The sequence below is a fragment of the Rousettus aegyptiacus genome, unplaced genomic scaffold (genome assembly GCF_014176215.1).
Source record: "Rousettus aegyptiacus isolate mRouAeg1 unplaced genomic scaffold, mRouAeg1.p scaffold_m13_p_19, whole genome shotgun sequence".
Classification (NCBI taxonomy): Eukaryota; Metazoa; Chordata; class Mammalia; order Chiroptera; family Pteropodidae; genus Rousettus; species Rousettus aegyptiacus.
The window spans coordinates 5,714,727-5,740,877 of record NW_023416294.1 but is presented as its reverse complement, the minus strand read 5'-3'; the positions used below and the strand labels follow the sequence as shown (position 1 = coordinate 5,740,877).

Sequence of the window (26,151 nt, the reverse complement as noted above, 5' to 3'; positions counted from 1 at the left end):
CTCATATTTAATACTAAGAGGAATATATCCTCACAACTGCTTTAATAAACAAGCTCTACCTCTACTACTTATTCTGACCCACTCCTAAACAATGTATTTTATTCAAAAAGAACAACTACAACAATCTAATTTAGCTGGAAATTTAGAAGACCATGTTTCTGCTCTGCACTTCTTGTTAAATCAGGAAAAATCCAAAATGATAAGCATATGGAGTGAAGAAAACAGAAAAGGTAGTATCTATGTGACAGGTCTACTTTTAGTTTGCTCATCTCTAAAAACTTAAACCCTTCATATCTTGATATTTTGAAAAGATCTTATGCAAGATCGATAAATATTTTGGGAAACAACTGAGCTTGAGTTATAACCAAAATATACTACCTAACTTCGTTAACTACAGTTACAAAACTACAAGCAAAATGAGATCGGAATTCAGCTTTTACTATAAAGAGATGACTTCCCTTTTACCTCTAGTTCATTTAGCCTCTGGATTCTAGGAGTAAATCTGAAGTTGTCAACTTCTACTGCAAAGGGAGGCTGCCAGTCCTAGAAATAAACAAAAAATGATTATGGCACAATGAAAGACAGATGATGTGGATAGCTAGAATCGACTGTTTCAACTTTAATGTTCTTCTCTTTTTAAGATAATTCGGGTTGCTATTTTTGCCCCAAGTGCTCAAACAGTTGCTTCTTTAAGGTGAGGTAACTGAGGGGGGAAGGGAGGTTATGAATGCAAAACTCTACTTAGTCTGTCTCCTCCAAAAAAATGGAAACATAAAAGAAACAAACAAAAAAGAAATTCCCACAAACAGTCTAAAAGCTGAGTTCAAAATGACGTGTTTAGTAAAAAGTGGCCCATTGGAGTTTTGAGATCAAGTAAATATGGTTAAGAAACTGTTTAATTTCAAATGTAGACTAATATCTCTTCATACTCTTAGAAAAGCTAAGCATAACACTAAGAAAAGTATAACTATGCAAATAGAAAAACGCAATTGCTATAATCTTGATAAGTATGTAACACGTGAATAGTATGCCATTAAAGTTGACATACACTCGGTACATCCTATTATTTAAAGTAGGTTCTTTTCAGTTTGCACTCTTAACTTAGCAAACATCCATTTCAATTAGTAGTCGTAAGTATATTAGGTCAAGAGGAGCTGTCTCTAATTAAAATAGTATCAGTATTAGTCGGAAGGACTCCAAATGCCACTCTACTGTTTTCTGTTTATTACAGACACAATAGTTCTATGAGAAAACAAAATAATCTTAGGCCCTGTAGTTAACAAAAAAATTCATGTAATTTTTCATTGCTTCAGTTACATAACAATCACTTCCGAATACATTAAAATTTGTTTTAATGTTAAGTATGAAACACAAAAATCCATATAACTAGCGGCACAGTGCAGAATCAATTTCGAAGATCTTTTCGTTTCTTCAATAATGATTAACTCTACGAAGTCTGAGGACCCGATACGAACTTTCTCACGAGAGGCTGTTCTAGTCAGACGTTTAAATAAAAAATAATAATAATAACAAGTGAGTGGAGGATTCAGCTAAGTGCTACGGGTTTCTAGCTCTACAACTAAAGGTTTGTAAATCTGTTGTAACCCTGAACTCAATCTAAAAGCCACCTCCTAAAATATTTGATTCAGAGGCTTACCGGAGGCGGTCGAATCTTGCAAATGCCCGACTTTTCAGCTATGGGCCTGATTTTCGCGATGTAGTCAAGCGGGTCTCGGAATTCTGCCCAGGTAGGCTCGAACACTGGGCACTCAGGTGGCGGTAGGAATCCGTCGGTTCCGGAATCCATGTCGCCTCGGATGCTACTACGTAAAATATGATTTGGACTCTCTTCCCTGGCGCACTGATCCTGCCTAGCTAAAAAGTAAGACCCAAGTGGGCCTTATTTTTATGAAATCCCAGAGTTATTTTGCTACATGTAGTGGCTTACCGGTCACCACAGCAGACGGTTTTATAACCACCATCTTGACCCTTTAGCTTTTCCGGGTGTTTTACATCCCCGTGTCACTCCGCGGACCGATTCTTAAACGTTAACGCTAAAACTGAGAGACGTTAAGAAGCAATCCACCAGAAAGGAGGCGGACGGCGGGGGAAGGGGGTGGACAAAGACCCTACAAAACAGTCGCTTCAAAGATATTAATAATTTCACAACCCGAACACAAAACAATACAAACAGAACACCGGATCTTTTTAAAAATGGGTTCACTGCGCATGTTACGCCTGCGCACTGGAAGGTAAGGGTTTCAAACAGAAGGGCGCCAGTGAGGGGTAGGAAGGGGAGGGGGGGGAAGGGCTTCTTGCTACCTCTATTGAAAGAAACTGGAACGAACGTAACTTGCCTCTCTTTTCTTCTGAACAGGTTCCAATCTTGAGTTCGCAAAGTCCTTCTAAAACTCTCCAGAGACTTATGGGGTTTTGGGTTCCCCATCTCATTCTACAGCAAGGATGTAAGTTACACCAGTTCTACTCTCGGGGAACCTTAATAAACTGCATTATATTAATGCACACTGTTTGATTTAAACTACTCCTTCCGTAAACACCGTTCCATTTTTAACTTCAGATTACAGCTGTTCGTAATTTTAAAAAATGCTCAAATGTTTCAAAACTGCTAAATATGCTACTACTAAATTAATGCAAGAATATAGCAATAGAATTAAAATGTGAAATCAGCCAATATCAGAGCCTACAAAGTCCTGAACAGCCCTGCAGCCAGGAGAAGGGGAGCACACAGTCAGAACAAAGGAAGACTTTTGCTGGAATTGCTAACAACCCATTCCCCACACCTGTGAAGGGGAAACAGGAACCAAGAGTCATTCCTTGTGGCTAAAACCATGGAGAACCTACGGGCCCAAGGCTGAGAACTGCCAGCAGGCCTTTCACTCTACACATTCCTACCTTTTCACACTAACTTTCCTTCCCCTTCTCACTGCCGCTATCAAAGGAAATGGGAACTAAAGAATGACATAAAGAATGAATTCCCTGAACACTCAGGTCCCTCTCAGTGCCTTTACTGTCCCTCAGTGTCTCCCTCTGCCTCTGAGAAGAGACCACACTCTGTCTGTGGAGCGTTACCCCTTTTCTAATAAACTTTCCATTTGCTCTACTTCGGTGTGCGCGTCAAATTCTTCCTATACTCTCCGCCAAAGGACCTTCTTCTTCTCTCGGTGCAGGGCCTGTTCTCCCTTTCACTTGGGGAAATTTGCCCTGTTCTGCACCACCCTTTCTGGCAACCACAGAGGGACCAAAGGACATAAACTGATTCCTCCCCAGTTTGCCATGGCTCCTCTCATCCGAGAGTGCCTGGGATTCATTTCCCTACACCACACAGATCAGCTGGCCTCGGGCCAACAGTTGATGCATTTTCTGGGGGGCTGGAGAGAGACTTGTTCTCTAAGCATGTTAAGGGTGGAAAATTTTCAGATGGCCAACTTCTGCTTCCCTTGTTCAATGTTAAACAGGGTGTAGTTCTAGGAGATATTCTGTGCAAAGATATGCTCATGTTAAGGGTGTCCTTATCCTGTGTGAAGGTATGTTAATGGCCAGCCTCTGCTTCTGTAAACCTGCTTGCTTGCTAGAGGGGGTTTGGGGGCTCTTTAAGCTATTCCTTCTAGAGGCTCGGGCGCTGATTCTCTAGTGGGGAGAAACAGTCGCCGGCCGGCTAATAAAGGCTCATAATGAATCTCAATTGGCTCCGTGGGTCTTAAATTTGATCGCACCACAACAAGCAGAGCAGCAGTCCAGAGGCCCTGTCTACCTTTCCCACCTTTCCTCCTCTCACTTCCCTGACTTGGCATCCCTGTTGGAACTGAAGAGAAGAGCTGCTGAGGGACCCTGTTCGAACTCCAAATTAAAAGACTGCACACCACCTTTCAGCCACAACAGGACAGGTGAGCCCTCATGGGAATCCTCTGTTCCCTCCTCTCAGCCCCTTGCTTTCGAGTTCGCGGAGCGCTCACAGCCGGGGAAGCAGCGGACTGCCGTCCCTGCTCCGGCTTACTCCCCGATCTTGCCCCTTAACCTTTACCTCCTTCCCTGCCCCCCTCTAGTGGGAACTCCAGTGGAGCGGAGGCGGGGTCACGGTAGCAGTTCCCCTGAACCCTCCAAACTCACCGTCTGTCTGTCCTGTTCCCATTTCTTGATTGGCTCTGGGATGCCAGAGCAATCTCAGAGACGGTCCAAATCGCTCACATCTGCGCACCGCGAGGCCAGTCCCGATTGCATCGGGTTCCCTGGCTGCATGCCTACAGCCCAGGAATTCAGGGTAGTTTTTACCCAAAAAGCTAGACTTCGGTTGCCATCCTTGAATTTCCACGTGTCTGTCTCTCTCCCCTGGAGCTGCAGGTAAATCCCTGCACACGCTCGAGGCAGTGGCGGGCCTAGACCCAGGCAGTCGTTCCCCTTCTGACAGTGGGGGGCCCAGGACCCCCTCGTGCATCCCGTTGTTCGAGCCACAGGTCAACCCTTGTGCATGCTCCTAGAAGTAGTGGACCCACATCCCTACTGCAGTCGCCGCTTTCAGCAGTGACGGGCCCAGACCCCTGCTCTCGTCCCAACTCTTGTGCCTTCCCAGGAGGCACCCGACCACAGGGCGCACCTGCACCCCTCTCGGGGTGAGTAAGGCACTATCGGACTCAGGCACAGCTAGCACTGCTATCTTGAGGTTTAGTTTCAGTGCTTTACCCGGGGTGTCCAGGTTCAATTCTCGGAAGGAGAAGAATATTTTTCCTCCTTCCTCTGCAGCAGCAGGGGCACTTCCCAGCTTGTGCCCCGCGGGAAGGCAGGAGGGGCAGCCCCACGGCCCAGCTCTCAGTGGACGTGTGGCAGCAATTCCTCACAGCTAGGACCTGCGGGTGTGCCCCCTCCTTCCAAACTAATGATGTGAGGGGGACCAAGAATTCTGGCCTGTAAACAGTTCGTTGAACTACAATACTCTTCTCCAATTAGATCTTCTTGGCAAGGAACAGGAAAAGTGGGAAAGTCCCCTGTATTTACAAGCTTCTATGCTCCTTTACCAAGACCCAGACTTATTATATCATTAGATGGTCCAATGATAGATAGGAGTGCCTTCCCACAGATGTCAAAATAATCAGGAGTTCTCTCCTACCCCTTCGCCCTCACGCTCTGAGAGGGGACCTATTGTATTGCACTTCTAGGGAAGTTACAAATACTGATGATGGGGCAATCGCAGTATGTGCAGCACCTCTGGTTTAAATTTGTTGGAGTCACGTAATGTGGTGGTTAAGAATTCTAATTATGACGGAAAGGAAAACGTATGTTTTTGATAACAGAAGACATAAATATAGAGATATATTCTGAAGGAAGTTGAAGGAAAGGTGTTTGTCTTCACGTTGGTTATTTCTGACTGAGTGAGAAGAGGCAACCTGATGGAATGAGGAAAGTAGTAGGTTTGTGAAGACAAATCTTGAGAGGAAATTTTTTGTAATTGAGCTAAAGAAGATTGGTCATTTAAATGTCAAAAGTAAGCTTTAATGAAAAATTAGAGTTGTGTTTTAATGTTTCTTAAGACTATTGGTCTGCTACTGATATTATATATAAAAAAAAAGTTTTCTGAGTAGAAAACAAGGATTCCATGCTTCACCAAAATAGTTTTCTATGTTTTATGTTCCTCAACCAGTATTCTTCGGCTTTTGGAGACTATGCTAACATTGGCCTAGAGTCTGCGGACCAAACACTCCTGGCTATACATTTCACAACTTGGGCTGTGCCCCGTACTGAAAAGGAAGCTCCAAAAGTTTGGGCCTGGACCTCACACCCCACAGGCCTCCTTGGTACCGAGACCTTTAAGGGTGTCCAATGACTGGGATGGGGCAGAGAAGGAAGTAGAGGATAAAAAGGCGCGAACTTTAGCTGCCATAATACAGGGACTTATCTCGAGGTGACTCTAGGCAATAAAAACCTTGTCGGCCTGGAGGGCCTTGCCCTTGGTTGGCATGGTTGGCAATGTCAGGACTGGGGCATAATCAACATGCAAACTGCAGAAGGAAGGGTACCGGAAGGGCGAATGTCCATCCAGACTTGGGAAGCTGGGGAGGGGCGGACCTCACAAGCCCTCACCCCTCAAGCAAGACTCTCATGAAGGGGCTGAACCCTCCTCCAACAACAGAGGCCCAAGTACTCCAGACTCCAGTCCTAGAGAAATCCATTGTAATCACGACAGTGGAGCCTCAGGTCACCCTTGACATGGCAGGAAGGAAAAACAATTTTTGCTAGATATGGGAGCTGCCATGGGTCTCTCTCCAATGCTGACTGCACAGAGACAGGAATAAAGGGCCACCCTAACATAAGATACTTTGCTTTTCCCATTGTGAGACTAGCACTAGCAAAGAAATTCTCCAGCACACATGAGGGCAGGGTCTGGTGTGGGGATCCTCTCATTCCAGGAAATGGGGCACAGCCAAAGAGGGGGGCAGCCCCCTCGTCCATTACAAAAGCCAAAAGCACGTTTGTGGGGAACCTAAGGCTGAACCACTCACAGACAACCCGCTCCCATGTCAGGGCTTCCTATGAGCAGAGCAGCTCCCTCCCTGCGATCTATTCAAAGTCAGCCTTAGCCTTCCACACAAACAGAGAGGCCCCACCAAGCTTCGTTAAGTTCCCCGGCTGCTGTCAAATTACAAGGACTCAACGGCGTGGTGCATCTGTCTCAAATTAAACCGGTTTCTCTTGAGTCCTCACAGCTTCCTTCAGAAAATGAACTGAGAAGTGCGACCTATTCCTGTGACCCTGTGGAAGACCTTAAGCTCTTGTCCCGGAAACTAGATAAGTCCCCTCGGAAACTAGGTAAGTCCCCTTGTCCTGTGGCATCAAAAAACTTTTCTGAATGACCTTTTAGTCCAGTGTCTATGCCACTGCTCTCTCCAAAAACAATTCAATTTCCTTTGACTAGCTATCTTTACCTTGAATTAACAAACTGCCATGCACCAGCAACGTCATTGTCCATTCTCTCTACTATTAATTTTGACTTTTGTATTTTCACTCCTTTCGCTAAATTTATACCTTCTAGTCTTCCTACCACTTCTACATCCTGGAAGGACCTCACGTTATCTGCCTCCAGGGCCCTTAGAATAGGCTTCCAGTGGTTTTTATTCTCACTGGGCAGGTACTACAGCCTTCAGCTTTCAAGAAGTTACAGAAGACAGAACTTTGTCCCTCAACATCCCCTGAAGAATAAAATAATAAAATCTCTGAGGTGAGATGGGTGGTGGGAGTGGGGTGGGGGAGGAAATAACACGGGGAGGAGGTAAGAGAATTAAAATGTTAATCAAGCCAAAATCAGAGACAGGCAATGTACTGATCAGCCCAGCAGCCAGGTCACGGGGACACCTTCAGAACAAAGGATGATTTCTTCTGGGATGGCTAACATTCCCCATTCCCCACACCTGTGAAGGGGAAACAGGAACCAAGAGTCATCCCCTATGGCTTTCTCACTGTCCCTCACAGTCCGTCTCTCTGCCTCTGAGACCACACTGTCTGTGGAGTGTTATCCCTTTTCTAATAAACTCTCCTTTTAATTCTAACTTTGGTGAGTTGAATTCTTTCCAGACTTCTCTTTGTGGTTGGACTCCCCACTAACTTAGGAAATTTTTCCCTGTTCTGCAATAAAATAAAACATTAAAGTGGAGGGTCTTGGTGTAATAAAGAACCAAAAGTAATTATTTGAGTAAAAGAATGGCAATACAAGAGACACAGATTGCTCTCTGGAGCCAACAAAGAAAGGCAATGTTTCTAAAGGCAAACAGCACAAAATGTAATTCTTTCCTTTAAATAAAAGGTTCAGGTTTTTAGTTTTTCACCATTAAGTATACAAAATTGTCTGAGGGTTTGTTATATTTGGCCTTTATTAAGATACTTCCTTCTATTCTGATTTTGTTAAGTGTTTAGATCATTAATGAATGCCGTGTCTTGTCAGAAAGCTTTTCTGCATCTATTGATATATAATTTGATTCTTAATTTTCAGTATTTTTATGTGGTGTATCACATTAATTGATTTGCACATGTTGAACCAGGGAAGAAGCCTACTTGATTGTGGTGTATAATCTTTTTAATATGTTGCTGTATTTGGTTTACAAGAATCTAATTTTTGCATCTATGTTCATGAGGGATACTGGAATGTAGTTTTCTTTTTTGTGTTACCTTTACCAGGTTCTGTTTCAGGGTAATATTGTCCTCATAAAGTGAATTGGGAAGTATTGCTTCCACCTGGATTTTTGGAAGAGTTTGAGGATGAAAGGTATTAAATCTTCCCTGACCGTTTGGTGGAATTCACTCGTGAAGCCATTTGGTCCTGGGCTTTTACTTTTTGGTAAGTTTTCGATGATTGGTTCAATTTTCATTCTGCTAATTGGTCTATTTAGATTTTCCAGCTTTTCTTGAACCAGTCTAGGAAGATTATATTTTTCTAAGTACTGGTCCATTTCTTCTAGGTCATTAAATTTTGTGTTACATACATTTTTCATAGTATTTTTGTATGATCCTTTGAATTTCTGCAATATCAGTCGTAATTTCCCTTTTTTAATTCCTAATTTTGTTTATTTATGTCCTTGCTCTTTTTTCTTTTTAATCTAGCTAGGGGTTTGTCAATTTTATGAACCTTCTCAAAGAACTAGCTGTGCTGCATTTATTTTTTCAATCTTTTTTTGCTTCAATTTCATTTATTTCTGATCTAATTTTGATTCTTTCTTTCTTTGTGCTGATTTTGGCTTCATTTGCTCTTCCTTTAATATGAAGTTTAATGGCCTCATTCTTGTTTTTGGAGATAGGCCTGTAATGACATGAACTTTCCTCTTATGACCATTTTTTGCTGTGTCTCCCAAAATTTGATATGTTATACTATCATATCTTTCATTTCTACATATCTCTTGACTTTTTATATCTTTTCTGACCCAGTTATTTTTCAGTAGTATGTTGTATAATCTACATGTGTTTGTGGTTCTTCCTGCTTTCCTTTTGCAGTTGATCTCTAGTTTTAAAGTATTATGATCAGAGAACATGGTTGGTATTATTTCAACCCTCTTTATATTTGTTGAGGCTGTCTCTGTGTCCCAGTATGTGGTCGATCCTTGAGAATGTTCCGTGTGCTCTAAAGAAGAATGTAGAAGCAGCTATTTGGGTATGGAAGGCTCTGCAAATGTCAATTATGTCCTTTTGGTCTAATGTTTCATTTAAGGATGTTATTTCCTTATTGATTTTCGGTTTGGATGATCTGTCCATATCTGACAGTGGGATATTTAAGTCACCTAGTACCATAGTGCTTTGGTCTGTTTCTCCCTTTAGTTCTGTTAGTAATTGCTTTACATATTTCAGGGCTTTCTGATTGGGATCATCAATATTAATAAGTATTATATCTTCTTGGTGCATGATTCCCTTTATCATTATGAAGTATTTCTCAGGACCTTTCTTAATCTTTTGTATTTTGAAGTCTATTTTGTCTGATATTAGTATAACTACTCCTGCTTTTCTCTGAAAGCCATTTACTTGAAATATCATTTTCCGCCCTTTCATTTTGAATCTATATTTGTCTTTGGAGCTGAGATGTTTTTCCTGGAGGCAGGATATGATTGGGTTTTGTTTTTCAATCCATTCTGCAACTATGTACCTTTTTATTGGTGAGTTCAGTTCATTTACATTTAGATTATAGAAATGTGAGGTCTTACAGTCATTTTTTCTTTTGCTTTCTGGTAGCTCAGTATTTCCATTGCTTCCTTGTCCTTGTGTTTGTTTTGTTTGGCTTTTGTGGGTTTTTCCTCTGGTTCTTCTTGTTTTATGTTATATGCTTCACTTTTGAATCTTTGGTGTGTGGTTACCATTACAAATATGTAAACGATAATTACATATATGCACTTGTCCATTTTCTCATGCATGTGCCTTATCTCCACTTCCCTTTGCAAATTTGGATCTTTTCACTCATAGGTATCTCAATTTGTCTCTATGTATGCTGAATGTTCATTATTATCTTGCTATATTCTTTTTGTTTATAATGCCTCATTCTTAATAAAGGTTGCACTCCTCTGCTTCTATATGCCTCATAGTCACTTTACTCCTAATTATATATTTTTTGCTTTATTTCATCCTTTTGTTTTAGGTGTGCTGACCCCTTTCACTATTTCCTGTCATGCAACCTCATAGTGAATTCTCCAAATTTTTGTATGTCTAGAATGGTCTAAATTTCTTCTTCATATCTAAAGGAGAGCTTCGTTGGATACATTATTCTAGGCTGGTAGTTCCTTTCACTTAACAGTTTAAATATTTAATTCCATTTCTTTCTGGCTTGTAAACTTTGTGCTAAGAAGTCTGATGATAATTCCATTCCATGAGTTTTCCTTTATATGTTACCATTTCCTTCTTCCTGGCTGCCCTGAGAATTCTTTGTCATTGATTTTTAATAATTTTACTAAATATGTCTTGGTGGAGGCCTTTTTGGGTTGAGATAATTGGGTGTTCTGTTGACTTTTTGTATTCCAAGCTCTAGCTCATTCCTTAGATTTGAGAAATTCTCATCCACTATCTGAAAATACTTTCTAGTCCCTGCTCCTTTTCCTCACCTTTGATAATGCTCATTATTCTTGTTTCCTCTCCTGATGGTATCAGCTAGTTCTTGCATTTCTCTTTCATTATTTTTTTCTTTGGTTTCTCTCTTCTTGCTTCTGATTTATTTTTAGATTTCTGCTTCGATATTACTGATCCTTTCTTTGATTTTATCTACTCTATATCCTCTGTCTCTGTTCCTGCAAATGTGCCCAAAGACTTTCGCACATCTCTTGCCACCATGAAGGTTTGTTTATAATCATCCATTGCTCTTCCTCTCACTGTCCAAACACTGAGTATGTCCTTTTACAATTGCTCAACTGTTAGTACACAGTATCAGAGGGCAAGGTTCATATGTGATTGTCAATTGACCACTCGACTTGTCCTGGGGTTACTCTTTGTTTCTGTGTCCATCCAGCTACTCTCAGTGGATTGCTGAATGATAACAACCATCCAGGCAGATGGATTGTCTCAGTTAGAGCCACCAGTTAACCAAGATCCACCCAGAATTTCCCCCAACTCCTTTGCAGTGCTTTTCAGCTTGCAGGGGCCAACACGAGGATAGCAGCAGGATATTGGAAAGGTCTATACATTTAGCAGTTGCTGTTCTAGAGACAGAGGCTTATTTGACAGAGCAGTCCCTCTGTTGTTATTAAATATACCATTTAGTCAGTGTAGGAATGAGAACTGTGAGAGAAGCTGGTAGGTGGACCATGTTGTTATGATTGGGAGGGAATTTTTACTGTAATTGTCTGCTGTTTTTGCTAAATCTCCACCTGCAGGAACACTGTATACACTGCTATTAATTGCTATGCTGTCTGGGTGTATCTGATCTCTGTCCCCTTCCACCATTGGGGACAGAATCCAAGGGACACTATCCTTTTGCTGGTTCATTGTTGTTGTTGCCCAATGTCCCACCTATGCCTTGCAGGGTTACTGAAATATCTAACTCAACAGGTAGATTTATTAAATCTACCTATATTCTAGAAGTCAGCCACCTTTTGGAGCTATTAATAGTTCCTGGGAGTAGATTTTTTAAGTCTACAATCATTAAAAAAGGTTAAGTGAGTTCTTTTCATCTACTATCATAGGGCAGACAGAAAACCTACCAGATAATGTGACAAATCTGTGCAATGTGAGATAAGTAATTAAGTTCTGGTTCCAAAAAATCTAGCATTAAAAGACAATTGTCTAAAAGTCATTATAGGAAATATATTATTTCCAATTGCTGACTAATAAATTACCACAAAGTTAGTGGTTTAAACACCACAAATTTATTTACACTTATGGAGGCCACAAGTCTGAAAATCATCTTAAAGGGTTACAGCTCAGCAAGGCCATGTTGCTTCCGAAGGATCCAAGAGAGAATTTCAATGCCTTCAACTTCTAGAGGCTGCCTGAGTTACTTAGCTTTTGGCCATATCACCACAACCTTTTTTTGCTTTTTCTTATCTCCTACTCTAGATCCGTCTTTCCTTATAACAACACTTCAGTGGCTTTGGGCCCACATGGATGATCCAGGATAAATTTCCATCTCAATATCTTTAGTTAATGAAATCTGCAGTCTCTTTCATCATATTAAATAATGGAAATTAGGATGTGGACATCTTTTGGGGGTTATTATTCTACCTACCACAGGAAGCATAGACATTAAATTTCTGTATTAGTAAGAAGAAATAAAGGAAAACACAAGGTAGTTGTTAAGCAGGCTTTTTTTCCTCTGTAGAAATTCTTTCTTATGAGACATCCCAAAAACTTATTTGCATAGGATAGGACTAACTATACAGAGTATTAGAGGAAAATCAGATTTCTTAAAGTCAGATTACTAATATCTGTGATTTCAATATTTGCAATCTAAGTCTCTGTATTAATTTTGTGATTATTGTACGCTTGAGAAAATTGACTATGAAAAGTGCCCCTTTTATCTGCAGTTGATCAGTTAATGGCTTCGGAAGACAGTGTGTTTGTACATAATTGCATGTATAATTCTATGTATTAAACAAAAATTCACCGGTTATGTTTCCTGATTTAGGGATTTGATGGTTTCTACCTGCATGTTTTCTAAGAGTGTATGCCAACTAATCTCTGAAGCCAGACTTTTGGGAGGAAGGGATAAGTTCAACATTAGGAAAACAGAGTTTTAATTATTCTAATGATCATTTATTTTCTTATCCTTTAGTCGATCAGTGAGAAACTACTGGTGTAAAGGAAAAACATTTAAGGACACATCTTAGTTGGGGGTCTGAGAAAATCCTGCAAAGGTATCATTCATTTACAAAGAATTAAATATGGGTGTTAATATAACCCAAAATGTTTCATGGCATGGATTTTTTTTAACTTTAGGTGACATTGGTTAGTAAAATCATGTTTCAAGTGTACAATTCAATAATGTGTCATATGTGTTTTGCACACCCAAAGTTAAATTACCTACTGTCCCAAGTATTTGACTCCCTTTAACTCTACCATTCCTGCTTCCCTCATTCCTTCGGATAATCACTAATCCTGTCTATGAGTCTGTTTGTCTTATTTGATTATTGGTTTATTATCACGAGTGAAATTATGTGGTTCCTAGCTGTTCTTGACTTATTTCACTTAGCATATTAATCTGAAGATCCATGTAGTCTCAAATGGCAGTATTTCATCTTTTCTTACAACTGAGTCATACTCCATTGTATGTATGCACTATACTTTTTTTTTTATCCAGTCATCTATTGAAGGGAATTTAAGTTGCCTTGGCCACCATGAATAACATTGCTATGAATATCTGGGTGCATTCTATTTTTACACTAAATGTTTTCCATATTTTTGAGTGGATATCCAGAAGAGTGATTGCTGAGTCATATGATAAATCAATTCTTTGTTTTTTGAGGAACCTCCATATTGTTTTCCGTAGTGGCTGTACAAATTTGCAGTCCTACCAGTATATGAGGGTTTCTTTTCCACCATACATTGTTATTACTGGTCCTGTTGATTATTACCATTCTAATAGGTATGAGGTAATATCTCACTATGGTTTTGATTTGCATTTCCCTAATAGCTAGTGAAGCTGAGCATCTTTTAATGTCTGTTGGCTATTTGTCTTCTTGGGAGAAGTATCTGTTCACGTCCTCTGTTCATTTTTAACTGGATTATTTTTAGTTGTTGTGAGTTTTTAAATATATTTTGGGTATTAGTCCCTTATTGGAGGTGTGTTTTGCAAATATATTCTCTCATTCAGAAGTGGCAATGGCTCTTCTGAAAAATGCTTTCATCCTGTTGGTTTCTCAATTATTTCAAGTGTTCCTTTTACTCTCCATCAATATTTACCCATTAAAAGTAGTCCTTTCTTCTTCCAGATTAGTCTGTATTTTTTAAGGATCACAAAATGATAAACATTGGAACTTTAAAAATATATGTCATTAAGCTATATACTCAGAAAAACTGGTTTGGTTTTGATCAGATTCTAAACTTAGCTTGCTTGTTTCATCTTTCCTTTCTTACTCATTTGTTGTTTTAATCTTATACACTAAATTTTAAATTTCTTACACCTTTGATGTTCCAGTATCTAAGTTTTCCTTTGGTTTTCACTTAGTATTATTCCGTTAAAAGAATACTTTTAAGAAACTACAAAATTTTGTGCTAAACTTGCTAACTCAATCTCACAATGTAGCAGACTTGCTAAAACTTTATACATTTGTTTCCAAAAAGGAGTTTTTTAAAATTATTCCTATTCATCATCTTCACTTAAATTTACTGATAAAAATCCTAACCCTTCCAGATAATTTCAAATTTGTAAGAACATAATTATTAAACCCTTTAAGTTACATTAATTTTCAAATCTTCCAAGATAAAGTTAATGAGTTATTCCTAAAACAAAACACTTATTTTTCAACATTTTTATAACCAGGGCACTTTTATTTCATTGATATATATACTTGGAAGTTAATTCATTCAGTTTTAAGTGGAAAATTTGGCTTCTTTACTGTTATTAGCACTTTACTCATCTGCTGCTTCAAATTTGTTAAGAAATGGATGCCTAATTTTCTTAAAACTTTCATGTCATTTCATACCTATTTTTTCTTTCAACATAACTATTCTTTAAGGAGGATACACAAAAAATATCAGTTATGAGGCAAATATTGTTTTGTAGACTAGTTGGAGAGTTCTCAAACCTTTATACATTTAGCTTTTCACGGAGGAATATAAATTATCTACCAAACTAGAAAACAAATACAGCTTGCCAGTGAAAATTTAACATATTGCTTAATTTTGTATGCATTTAAGTTCAAAGACACAAAAGGATATTTCAGACAAACAGCAATCCACTTTCCATATTGCATTCATGCTTAACTCAGGAGTAAAATCAGACATAAAACAGCATCTTATAGGAATTTTTACTCTGAACGTTTTAACAATACAGACATTAAATTTAAACAGTTAGCATCTATGTTTTAATTAAAATTAACAATTATGAAGTTACTTTAAATAATTCCACTTTTCCATCTTACCTAAAAATTCATAGAAGGGAAATGCATGTCTTTACCCCCAAATCAACGTTTTTCTTTTAATAGCACACAGGTAACAGAAATAGCATTTATATTTTCTCTTTGAAAAGAAAATCTGGTACATAACTGAGTGTATTTTTTAATATCTGTTTCGGCCTCCTCTTTCAGATCGGCGTCCCCTGCGATCTCCTCTGGCAGCCCTATAACTTGAGCTATAACATGACTCACGAGGAGCAGAGTATACCCTATCCACAGATGGTGGATACCCTCTTTCTCGTCTGCCAGAATGCTCACGACCACTTATATAGATATCACTTCTGCTGCTTGAGAAATTTTCACGACCTCCACCATATCCATCTCGTGTACTGCTATAATAATGATCATAGCGACCACTTCCACCATAAGTCAGAGGGGGGCCTCGTGCTGGTGGTACACCACGAGAGTTACCTGTAAAGCCAATGATCAAATAACAAACTTGAACTACATTACAAAATATTTTTATTCTCTACTAAGATATCAACTATGCTGCAGTTACCTAGGGATTTTAAATTTATTTAACAGGAAGTTTAATGGTAATAGTTTTAGCTACGTAACTTATTTTAAAGCAAATGCTTAGTCACATTATCTTAAAATAGGCTGAAATTCTGACTTTCATACTGTTCCTATGCTTCATACTGTTTAAAATAACTTTTCTTTGATAAGGAAAATAGATGAAACTTCCAATTCACCCTTAAGCTTAATCTAGTAGTTTAAAAGCGCTATTAATACCATAATTCAAAGACCTTTAAACTATGAAAAGCCTATATTAGACAGTTTTCCTTTTGTGGAATTGAAAGTAATATTAGAGTAAACAACAGTCTGGCCTATTAAATCTAATTCTGTGATTTACAAAGCAAAACTGGACTTTTACCATAGCTCTCATATGAATCTCTGTAAGAGCCTCCACTTGGATATTCAGAATAATCTCTGTCACGACCCCCACCATAGCCATCACGATCGCTAAATTAAAAAAAAAACAAACAAAAATTATTAACAAATGTCCAAATAAAGAACTGCAAGGAGCTATTTAATGAAAGGAGAAAAATTTCATATTACCTGTATCTTCTAGAGGAATGTTCATCCCGAGCACCTGAATGGCCATAGTCACGGTATGCATAATCTCTAGGTGGTGGAGCATAATCCTTGGTGTCTCGATAGCTGGGATAATCTCTGCTTGAATAAATAAAGCAGCAAATATTTTAAGATGTGCCTTCCAATATTTGGAAGAATGTATTTAAAAAACTTTAACAAAAAGACAAAATTTTTAAACAGCCAAAAGACCTGAATGTACTTTTCTCTAAAGATAAACAGCCAGCAAGCATATGAAAATATACTCAATATATTTAGTTACTAGGGAAATGGAAATCAAAACCAAAATGTGATACTACTTTACTCCTAAGTTAGCTACAACTAAAAAATGTGTTTGTGTATATATAGTGTTGATTAAGATGTAGGGAGAATGTAATCCTATACACTGATGACAGAAATGTAAACGGTGCAGCTGCTGTGGAAAATAGAGGTTCCTTAAAAAAATTAAACAGAATTACAGTATGACCCAGGAATGCCACAGTCACAGTATATCCCTCCAAAATTCAAAATAGGTACTCAAATACTTGCACATGAATGTTCACAACAATACCATAGTAAAAATAACCAGACAAATGAAAATTGTTAACTATAACTACAATGTAATATTTAATCAGCCATAAAATCAGTACTTGTGATGTACTGCTACAACATGGCTGATCCTTGGAACATTTCTGCTAACAAGAAGCCAGATACAAAAGGTCACATATTGTATGGTATTTCCAGAATAAGATCGACAGGGAAAAAAGTGATAGTGACTGCTTAATAAGTAGAGCATTTTATTTTGGAGAAATGAAAAATGTATTGAACCTGCACAGAGGTGACGGCAGAATAACGCTATGAGTGCTATTCAATCATTCACTTGAACATGTTTAATTTTGTGGTAGATGGATTTCATCTCAATAAAAAAAATACCAACTATGATTTAACAGTTCACATACTTTGTTTTCTTTTACCTATCTTTAGTAGCATAACCATCATCTCTTGGTGACATACAGTATTTTCTCCTGGAAGAGAATGGCTCTCTGCGTGGAGGAACTCCGTAATTTTCTCTCCCACGTGTTCCTGGACGTTTAATTTTAAAATGCATAGGTTTAGAATCTCAAATTGACTGTAATATTTCAAAGAAAAATCAAAACTATTTTCCTTTTTCCAAAATGTTTTAAAATTATGGATTCTATCTATGCTCATTTTTGTTAAATTAATGTTATGCATCTACATTTTATCTTCTGACATCTTCCCCTCCCTATATACACTGCATATAATCTTTGGAGAGTATGTAATATCTCTCAAAAATTTGATCTAAATATAATTTTGACAACTACTTTCATATATTCAATCTTTTTAAATCTCTTATGTCAGCTCTTCTCCCTATGTCTTTCTTGTTCCTCTCTTGCCTCAGTCACCTCAAAGTCTCTTAATCTTGCTTTTGCTTACTGCTTAATGTACTTTTCCTTATAATGGTCCTATTACAACTAATTATTCTTTTCAACATCTAAGTTTTGTAATAGCACCATTTTGAGTGAAACCTTCCAGTTGCTGCTCAAAGACCACAATATTAAGCCCTATTATACTTTCAAAATCTAGTCTCCCACTTACTTTAGTCTTTTTACGCTATTCTTTCAACCATTTTTTAGGTCTCAGAATACTTTCATATATTCTTGTCCTTATATATATTTTAACACTGTCAAGAATGCTCTTTGTTGTATTAGTATTTTTACTGGGCTACTTCATGTCAAATGCTTTACCTATATTTTATAATTTATCACCAAGTGGCTGACCTTCTCATATGCTAATAAATTTGAGTGTACAAGCTTAATCTTTGTAATGATAGCAATATAGATTTCTCCTGCATATTGGCAATACTATTTGATGGCATTTTAAGAGCACTATAACTTTCGAAATATGAAATTTTCACTCAAAATAATATTCTGTCTGTCCTCTTACTCCTAATTCCTAAAAGTCAGTCTTTTTTTATTCTCTAGCTAATCTACTAATAAGAAAGTATGGGTTTGTTGTGTATTTTGAATTTAAGAGCCATATAGCTTTATTGACCTTCGACACATAAGTAAATTTTTTTAATTATTTTGTTTCAATTATAGATGACATTCAATATTATATTAGTTTTAGGTAGACAACATAAGGATTATACATTTTATAACAAGTGATTATCACGATAAATTTGAAACCCATCTGACACCACAACAAGCCATTACAGTATTACTGACTATATTCCCTACGCTGTACTTTAAATCCTTGTGACTATTTTCTAACTACCAATTTGTATTTCTTCATCCCTTCACCTTTTTCACCCAGCCCCCACACCTCTCCCTTCTGGCAACCACCAAAATATTCTCTGTATCTATGAGTCTGTTTCTGCTTTGTTCACTTATTTGATTTTTCGGACTCCACATGTAAGTGAAATCATATTAAAAAGAAAAGAGGACTTAGAAACAGCTCTTATGCAGGGAGTATAACAACGTATCTTTTAATTTAGTGAAGTTTCAAGTTTATACCATATCAAAGGTGAAACAAAAATTCTACAGTTAAGAGAACTAAAGTTGCCTCTCAGACTTCAATAAATCCTTTTATTTCCTTCTCTCTTCAATTTAGGATCGAACATCTCCTTTTCAAAATGTATTTCCTGTTCTTATATTCTATTCATCTCATGCTACTAAGTGCACTTCTGTCATTTCCTCCCAACTTAAAACGTCTAACTCCTTCAATTCTACCTTTCAAGCCTTATTTTATTTTTAAATACCATTTAAGTCCACACTGCTCTTTTTTTCAGCTAAAGAACAAAATACTTATTTTCCAATGGTTAAGCCTTCCTTATTCTATTTTGTTCCCAATAAGGTGATTGCTGCAAGCAGAAAATATATCTAGTGTGTTTTTACATATTTCTTCCTGTTTTCATACAACCAAAACCACTGCTTTGCACATAAACATTATGGCCTTAAAACTGAACTTTCTAGTACCTTTTTGAATAGGGAACTATTAGTAAGGATCTTTTGGAAGAACTCATGTTGACATTAAGAATGTACCCACCAACATCTGCATTTAATATGAAATCATCACTAAAGTGCCATCATGCTCCAAAGGAAAAAATAATTCATAAGGCAAGTTTCAGTTGTTTCTCTGTATGACCAGGTTGTCAAAATACAGGTTGCCCAACTGTGCTACTGATCAGAATATCCACTCACGGGACCTTAGTTTTCATGGAATTTTTATTAAGCCATGTGAAAAGGCCTATTAACCAGAGTATTTTCAGGGACTTTAAAAATTAAGAGGTATTCTATATCAAATATGGACTTAAAAGGATTGTTTTCTCTACTGTGGTGTTAACTACCTATTGAATCTATAACTACATGCTGAAGAATTACATGGTTATTTCTTTACAATGAATTAATAAATAACTTAGTGATGAGTAAATACTCCCATGTACTTCCATTTTGCTTGCTAAATTTAAAGTTAAGCATTCAGTTTAAACAGTTCATTTCCATTCATTAAAAAATACTGTTTTTTCCTTATATAACACTTACCTCGTCTTCCCATCCCATTATTACTGTGCCCTGGAGCAGATGGGGCAGATCTCTTAGGAGGAGGTCCTCCACTTCTTGAAGGTGGACCCCTTTTAACTGGAAAGGGTCCCCTGGAAGAACTCATGTTGAGATTAAGAGCATATCCACCATCATCTGTGTTTAAATAAACATTTTTAAGTGATCGAGTTTCAGTTATTGTTTATAAATATTTACTAAGCAGTAGTATGATCTTAGGTATTCATATTAGTCTAAATTAATAAAGTTTTCTCTTTATGTGACAAAACAATTCACATACTCATTGTAAAAGTCAGTTTGGATAAACCTGAGAAAATCAAGATGCATTTTATATCAGTGAAAAAAACAGATTTGCAGAGAATTAATTAGGTGCAGAAAAATATGGATAAATTAAATTCAAGAACGGTCTTTAAAAACATAGGAGGAAAATGGTGATAGTTCACCTAAGACTAATGTCAAGAAAAACCTTTAAAACTATATCACAGGCATAATTCAAAGTATTAAAGAAACAGAAGATGCATCCGAAAAAACACATTCTCTAAAAGACTAAGTTACAATTCCTACAATTCCTTTACAAAATAGTCCTATCAATGAAAAAGACTGTGTTCTACTCAATTTTAATGACATTTAAGAAAAACATATTAATTAAAAATATTTTACCTTTCAATCTAGAAAAATGTTGAGATATATTCCAATCCTCCAAGATTGTCACAGTAAAAAAAATAAATTAATATCTGTATTTATGGTAGAATATGAATTATGGTAAATTGATAAACTTTTCTCAAGAACATAGTGAAAAAACAAACCATCTTAAAGTGGGGGCAAACCATGCAACTACACATCAGAAAGCATTTCCTAACAATCACATATAATAAAAAACAAAAGCTAAATCTGATTTGAGAAGACTGGTTAACATATAAAACAAAGTTGTCTGATACTTGGATATTTTTGAAATGAAAAGTGTCTTTCTGTTACACTGAGGGGGGGAAAAAGATTTCTATGGAAAAAGATTATAAATGCCTTTTCAGGAACTCATTCTCCAACACAAAGAAAGATACACACATGTTGTGAAGCTGTAGTTTTTAGTCTTTTCCTGCATCTGAGAAATACCTTTGAGAATCTAAGTAAGGCACTGGATAGTTCCTTTAGTATTTCTCCAAATGCAGAATTCAGTATAACAGTTCCAGGTAAAAACCTTCCTATCAAAATGATAGAAATTTGTTTGTACATGTATTCACCAAACACAAACATTTCAAGGTTAAATCTAAAATATGAAGTGTATATCCTTGAATTGTGGGTATTGCAAATTATTTCTATTTGCCATTGGGTATTTTTTAAGATTCCCTAATATTTTTATAATGCAATGATGTTATCCTCAGAACAACAACAAAAAAGACTGTATTTTAATAGTATTTTTATTTATCACTCACGAATATAAACTCGAATGAAGATCTTAGTCCCGAAGTAGAAAATTCTAATATATGATTAACAGAAAGTAATTCTGTAGAAAAATTGTTGGTATGAATACAGAAAACAGAAGCAATGGGAAAAAAAGACAATTTAGTTTGATATTTGTCATTTTGTTGCAAGGTGATTAAGACTGTTTTGCACTTTAACTATTTCAATCATTTCTATACCTGCAGTAATTATTTAGCTCTTAGAAATCATTTTATCAATGTTAATTCCTCATATAATGAACCTTAATTATTTACTTTGCTTACAAAGTATATAGAATTTGAGATATTTCTATACATTCAAATTTAGCTTTTCAGTCTTATGATTGCATCCTTATATTTTAAAATATTACCCAAGTGTCCTCCACGTGAAGGACGTCCTCTTGCTCCTCCACTTCCTCCTCTTCCACATCTCAGAATTCTTGGATGGCCTCTATTTCTTGAAGGAAATGGTAGCCTCCGTCTGCCACCACTTTGAAAAGTTGGTTTGTTGGCTTGCTCTACTTTAATTGGTTTACCATCCAAGGACTACAAATATTAAAGATAGTATCAATAACATCACATTATATAATGAGTATAAAACAATATTACTTTTATATATGATGGGGAAGGGATACAATGGAGCAAATATGCAAATTGTTTTTGAAGGAGATCTTTTAATTTGTGAGGGAAGAGTCATTCCTGACAAGTCTAAAAAAAAACAAAAAAAAGCCCACGGCTTAAAATAACAGTATAAAATATTGGGGATAGCTTACCAAATAAAAAAAAACTAAAACATATTGAGATAATCTAAGAAAAAATAAGCCAAAAAGAGTCCAGAGTGCACTTAAGAGACCTTGAGTGCAATATTAAAAAATTCTTATTTAATAGAATCGCTGAAAACTTTAAAAGATATAGGAGACACATACTAGATTTTAAGATCCGGGAGGAAGAAGACTATTTTATTCATTAATACAGAACATGAACATTATTAAAAAATGTTTACCTTTCCATTCATATCCTTGGTAGCATCCTTAGCATCTTCAGGGTTCTCAAATGTAATAAAAGCAAAGCCCCTGGACCTGTTTGTTTCTCGATCCTTCATCAGAAGAACTGTAATATGTGTAAATCTTTTAAATTTACTATTACCTAAAACTGAACTTTTCATATTTTCAAAATTATCCATACTTTCACAATTTCTTGCAAGTCTCTCTTAACTTAATTTGAATTTCTGGACACAGCATAGTAAATATATTTTGAAAATTATTTTAAAAAATAAGCCTCACATTTTATATTATTATAACTAGTACACTAATACCTATAGCAAATAAACTCTACAGTTGCCATATCTTATCCTATTTCATGCCCTGTTTCCAATAGTCATCACTGTTTCTTTGCTTTCAGTATTAAAAACAATGCTCATACAAGTATTATGAACAGAAAATAAAATTAATTGAGCTGCCAATGTGTATATTTAATATATATTTACTTTGAGCATATATATATATGTTGGTTCTAAGAGTTACCTTCTATTACGGGACCATATTTCCCAAATACTGCTTCAAGAGCTTTTTCATTGGTGTCGATATTGAGGCCTCCTATAAAGAGCTTCCCAGGCCGATCTGCTTCCACCATTGTGCTGTAAAGTGGTTAAATATATGTCACTATATATGTAACAGAAAAAGTATAAGCCAAAGGATCAAATTTTATGACACAGGCATTTTAAAACTCAAGTGAAGTACCCTACTCAAGGTAATTAAATTTTTTTTAAAACCTGTAACATATACTTGGATAAGCACTGGCCTAATAAATAGTCCTTTTTTTATAGGTATGTGACAAATACATGTAAAAATTGGATTGGAAGGCTACTGCAACTTTTTGAGGTGTAGCACCAAAGGCTTCACTTTCTAAAAATGGTGAGTTTTTTAGTCCAAAATAAGTGGTAAGAAAATATTTCTGGATTCTGCACATCAGTTAATATAGGCAGGTTCATGAAATGTACATAAAAAGACCTTAAATATATTTTCCATTCCTGTCCCCACAATTTCCATTTTTAAAAAAAATATCACTTAAAAGTATTTAACATAATTTTCTATTTCTAATGGTTTTTAAAATGTGAAACAGTGAATTCAAGAAGGGAATTAAAGCTCTTACTAAAGCAAATTTAAAACGTGATTATGTTGATAAGCTTTAGCAAATATTGGTTTAAGTGACGTGATATATACGGAACGCTAAAATTTGATGCTTTCTAGCAAGCGAATCAACATTTTGACGTTTGATAACTACAAATGCAAATTTTTAATCAGTGGTTTAGTATCTTGACTGTATTTTTCAGACAGAAAAACCGGTTAAAAAAAAAAAAAAGCACACATGAAACAAAATGGCGGCTCGATATTCTATATGAAAAATGATGAGATTACCCGGCACAACTTGAGTGAAAAAAATCAAGTTCACATTGAATTTCTTAGCTCCACTGTGGGATTCTCTAGTCAGTATTACCCGCCACAGCTGACTTTGGTGCATTTTGCCACCCCCTCAAGCCTCCATTTGTAGACAGACTCTGGACACTTCACTGGCTTTCCATTGCTGCCCCCGAACACATTGTTGAGGAGTTCAAAAGTTATCAGAAACATATTCATCAGGTAACAGATCTATATGTAATTCCCCCAGATAGCAGAAGGTCATACATGTTTAAATATATACCCACTATTTACTGCAATTTTAAGACACTGAAAAGGCCCGAGAAAATTTACAAAGTCAGAATCACCGTTGTCGCTATATCCCCAGAACAAAATATACCTATGGACTCTCTCTGGAGGCATAAATTTGTATTTTCTTTTAAAAATTCTGAATACCATACCCTTTTTCTTGTTTTTATAACGCCCACCTTGACGAGCCCCTGGGCGAGAGCAAGCTTAAATGTGGAGAACGATAGCAACCGATATGAAGGAGGCTAAAAAACCCCGGATGTGACCGTAGGCTGCGCCGCAGAGGAAGTTGGGAATGAGGAAGATTTGTGAAGTAGAAAACTGTTAGAGGGGCGATGAGAGAAAAGTCTAAAGAAAAGGTAAAATCAAAATATTTTTTAACTTTCTTTTTGTTATTTACGTGCTCCTATTTATTTGATATAATCAAGATAAAGGGAAACCTAAAATTTTACTATCAAATAGTGATCTATAATTTGCCTCCCTCTCAAATATTGTCAGTACACACGGCGTCTAGTTTTGTTTTTTTTTAACAATTCTAAAAAGTGAAAAGAAAAAATATATGATTGAAAGAATGAGAATATGGTAAAAGAACTAAAATAATGAGAATATTTGGGAATCCAAAGCTCTAGTGTATTTCAAATACATGAAAAAAAGATCAACTTTCCTTAACTAGATAAATCTAATGTTTTGATGAGAACTTTCAAAATTAATAAGAAATATCCACCTGAGATGATTTCAGACCTCAATCTCTGTATAAAAAAAACAATTTTTTTAAACAATTTTCTGGTAAAATAAATATATTTCTGAAAAAAATGCAGTGTTAGCTGACAAATTATTCTTTTCCACTGTAAAGTTATTCCTTCTATGAGTTAATTTCTAATATTAAATCTAACATTACAAAATACACTTAAATAAGTACAGAATATGACTAAAACTTATTTTTGTGAGTTTCTGTAGATTTTGTCTACACATTTTACATAGGAATGAATTGTCTCAAAATTTACAACTCATATAATGCTATTGCTACATTTTTCAGTATTTTTATTATTTTAACAGACTAATGCCTGTTAATTTTTATATCTATGACATTTAGAATTTTCATATCTCCTATGAATAATGTAGTCCTGAACACATCTATGTTAAAAATCTTAATTTTCTTTTTTCAGTATTTTTTTCCTGTAAATAATCCAGCAGTGAAATTATGCACCAGAAGGTAAAGATATTTTATACCCTTTAATTACAAAATTGTTTTTAAAATGACAATTACAAATCTATTAGTACTAGTGTTAATTTTTTGATCAAAACCATTCCATAAACATTTTACCCACATATTTACTACATTCTTACCGTAAAGACATTAATTTTGCCGTGGCTCTGTCAACATTGTAGTTTCTTTTTTTTAAATTTTGAACAGATGAAATATGTTCTTTGTTAATTTATATCTCTTTGGGAAAATGAATTTTATTAATAAGTTTAACTGACAGCATGATTATAAATAATCAAATAATATATAATTAATTGGTAATTAATACAAATAAAGACTATACTAACTAGTGAGAAGACACCTTTGGAAAAGAAGACAGGAAATAATGTGTTATGACAGATGCCATAAAAAATTTGAGACAATGCCCCACTGATTAAAAAAGAGTATTATACAAAATAGTGACTGTCATTTTCTAAATAATATTGGGACCAATCACTTGGATAAAATATCTCTATAATGTATATTCAGTTAAATTTTAGAACTTCAGTAACAGTATAATTATGTCCTTTCTGTAAAAAAGGAAACAAAGTAAAAACTTTAAACTTAAGTTAAAAATAAATAAAAATTTTAAAAAACTTTAAAACAGCCCACAGTTTCAGAAATCTGTTTCTAGAAATACTGAGATTTAAATCCAAAGATCTGCCCTAGAAACTATTGTTAAAGAAAACCAACTCTTAAAAATACATATGGTATACATTCACTGAGTTGGATTTTGAGAGATTTGAAAATGGATTGTAATTTATTAGATGTACTGCTCAAGGGACCTGTTCTAGGCAGAATTAACAACATTTGCAGAGGCATGTGTTTATTAAAGGCAGTGTGGAAAATAAAAAGGAGAAAATCAGCGTAGCATGAGGTTTTGGGTAAGAATGTACAGAAACTCTCTGTGTTAAAAGTAAAAGACGACTTGGGGGATAACCTGCATTTTCAAGTCAGGCATTTGTGGTAGATTAAAAGGAGAAAAAACACATCATGAACCATTTTGCTTTCTATGTAAATAAGCTTCTTGCTTTAGTT

General features: G+C 36.1%; 2 protein-coding genes across 20 annotated transcripts in view; both read right to left on the bottom strand.

The window, feature by feature from the left end:
• Positions 1 to 2,218, bottom strand: part of LOC107505201 (lysine-specific demethylase 5D) — a 35,211-nt gene extending 32,993 nt beyond the window's left edge. For 9 of the 17 annotated variants that reach the window (XR_001595659.2, XR_001595660.2, XM_036235737.1 and 6 more), the window contains exons 1-2: positions 1,658 to 2,218; positions 466 to 543 (exon numbers count right to left, since the gene is read on the bottom strand). Coding sequence is in view for 15 of the 17 variants with exons in the window: in XM_036235737.1 (XP_036091630.1) it covers positions 466 to 543; positions 1,658 to 1,807 (228 nt within the window). In the remaining 2 variants the exon portion in view is untranslated. The remainder of the gene's footprint in view (positions 1 to 465; positions 544 to 1,657) is intronic. The other 8 variants (XM_016135115.2, XM_016135113.2, XM_016135116.2 and 5 more) reach the window with 2 other exon arrangements.
• Positions 2,219 to 14,828: 12,610 nt separating this feature from the next.
• On the bottom strand, positions 14,829 to 24,118 carry LOC107505196 (RNA-binding motif protein, X chromosome-like). 3 transcript variants are annotated; one of them, XM_016135104.1, is made up of 9 exons: positions 24,050 to 24,118; positions 22,689 to 22,801; positions 22,169 to 22,275; positions 21,537 to 21,711; positions 19,715 to 19,867; positions 17,129 to 17,237; positions 16,143 to 16,259; positions 15,958 to 16,046; positions 14,829 to 15,494 (listed from the first exon to the last, which is right to left on the bottom strand). In XM_016135104.1, exons 2-9 carry the CDS (start codon positions 22,795 to 22,797, stop codon positions 15,187 to 15,189), a joined length of 1,167 nt encoding a protein of 388 aa, XP_015990590.1. In that variant the 5' UTR covers positions 22,798 to 22,801; positions 24,050 to 24,118; the 3' UTR covers positions 14,829 to 15,186. The 3 variants fall into 3 exon arrangements, with proteins under 3 accessions (XP_015990590.1, XP_015990589.1, XP_015990591.1); XM_016135103.1 differs by having other exon boundaries at positions 24,023 to 24,105; XM_016135105.1 differs by having other exon boundaries at positions 16,143 to 16,256; positions 24,023 to 24,105.
• Positions 24,119 to 26,151: the final 2,033 nt, after the last annotated feature.

Coding starts and splice junctions, on each gene's coding strand:
- LOC107505196 (XM_016135104.1), bottom strand. CDS start 22,797: ATGGTGGAAGCAGATCGGCCTGGGAAGCTCTTTATAGGAGGCCTCAAT. Junction 17,238..19,714: donor TAATGGGATGGGAAGACGAG/GTAAGTGTTATA, acceptor TTAAACGTCCAG/GAACACGTGGGAGAGAAAAT. Junction 16,260..17,128: donor GGTTATGCTACTAAAGATAG/GTAAAAGAAAAC, acceptor TATTTATTCAAG/CAGAGATTATCCCAGCTATC.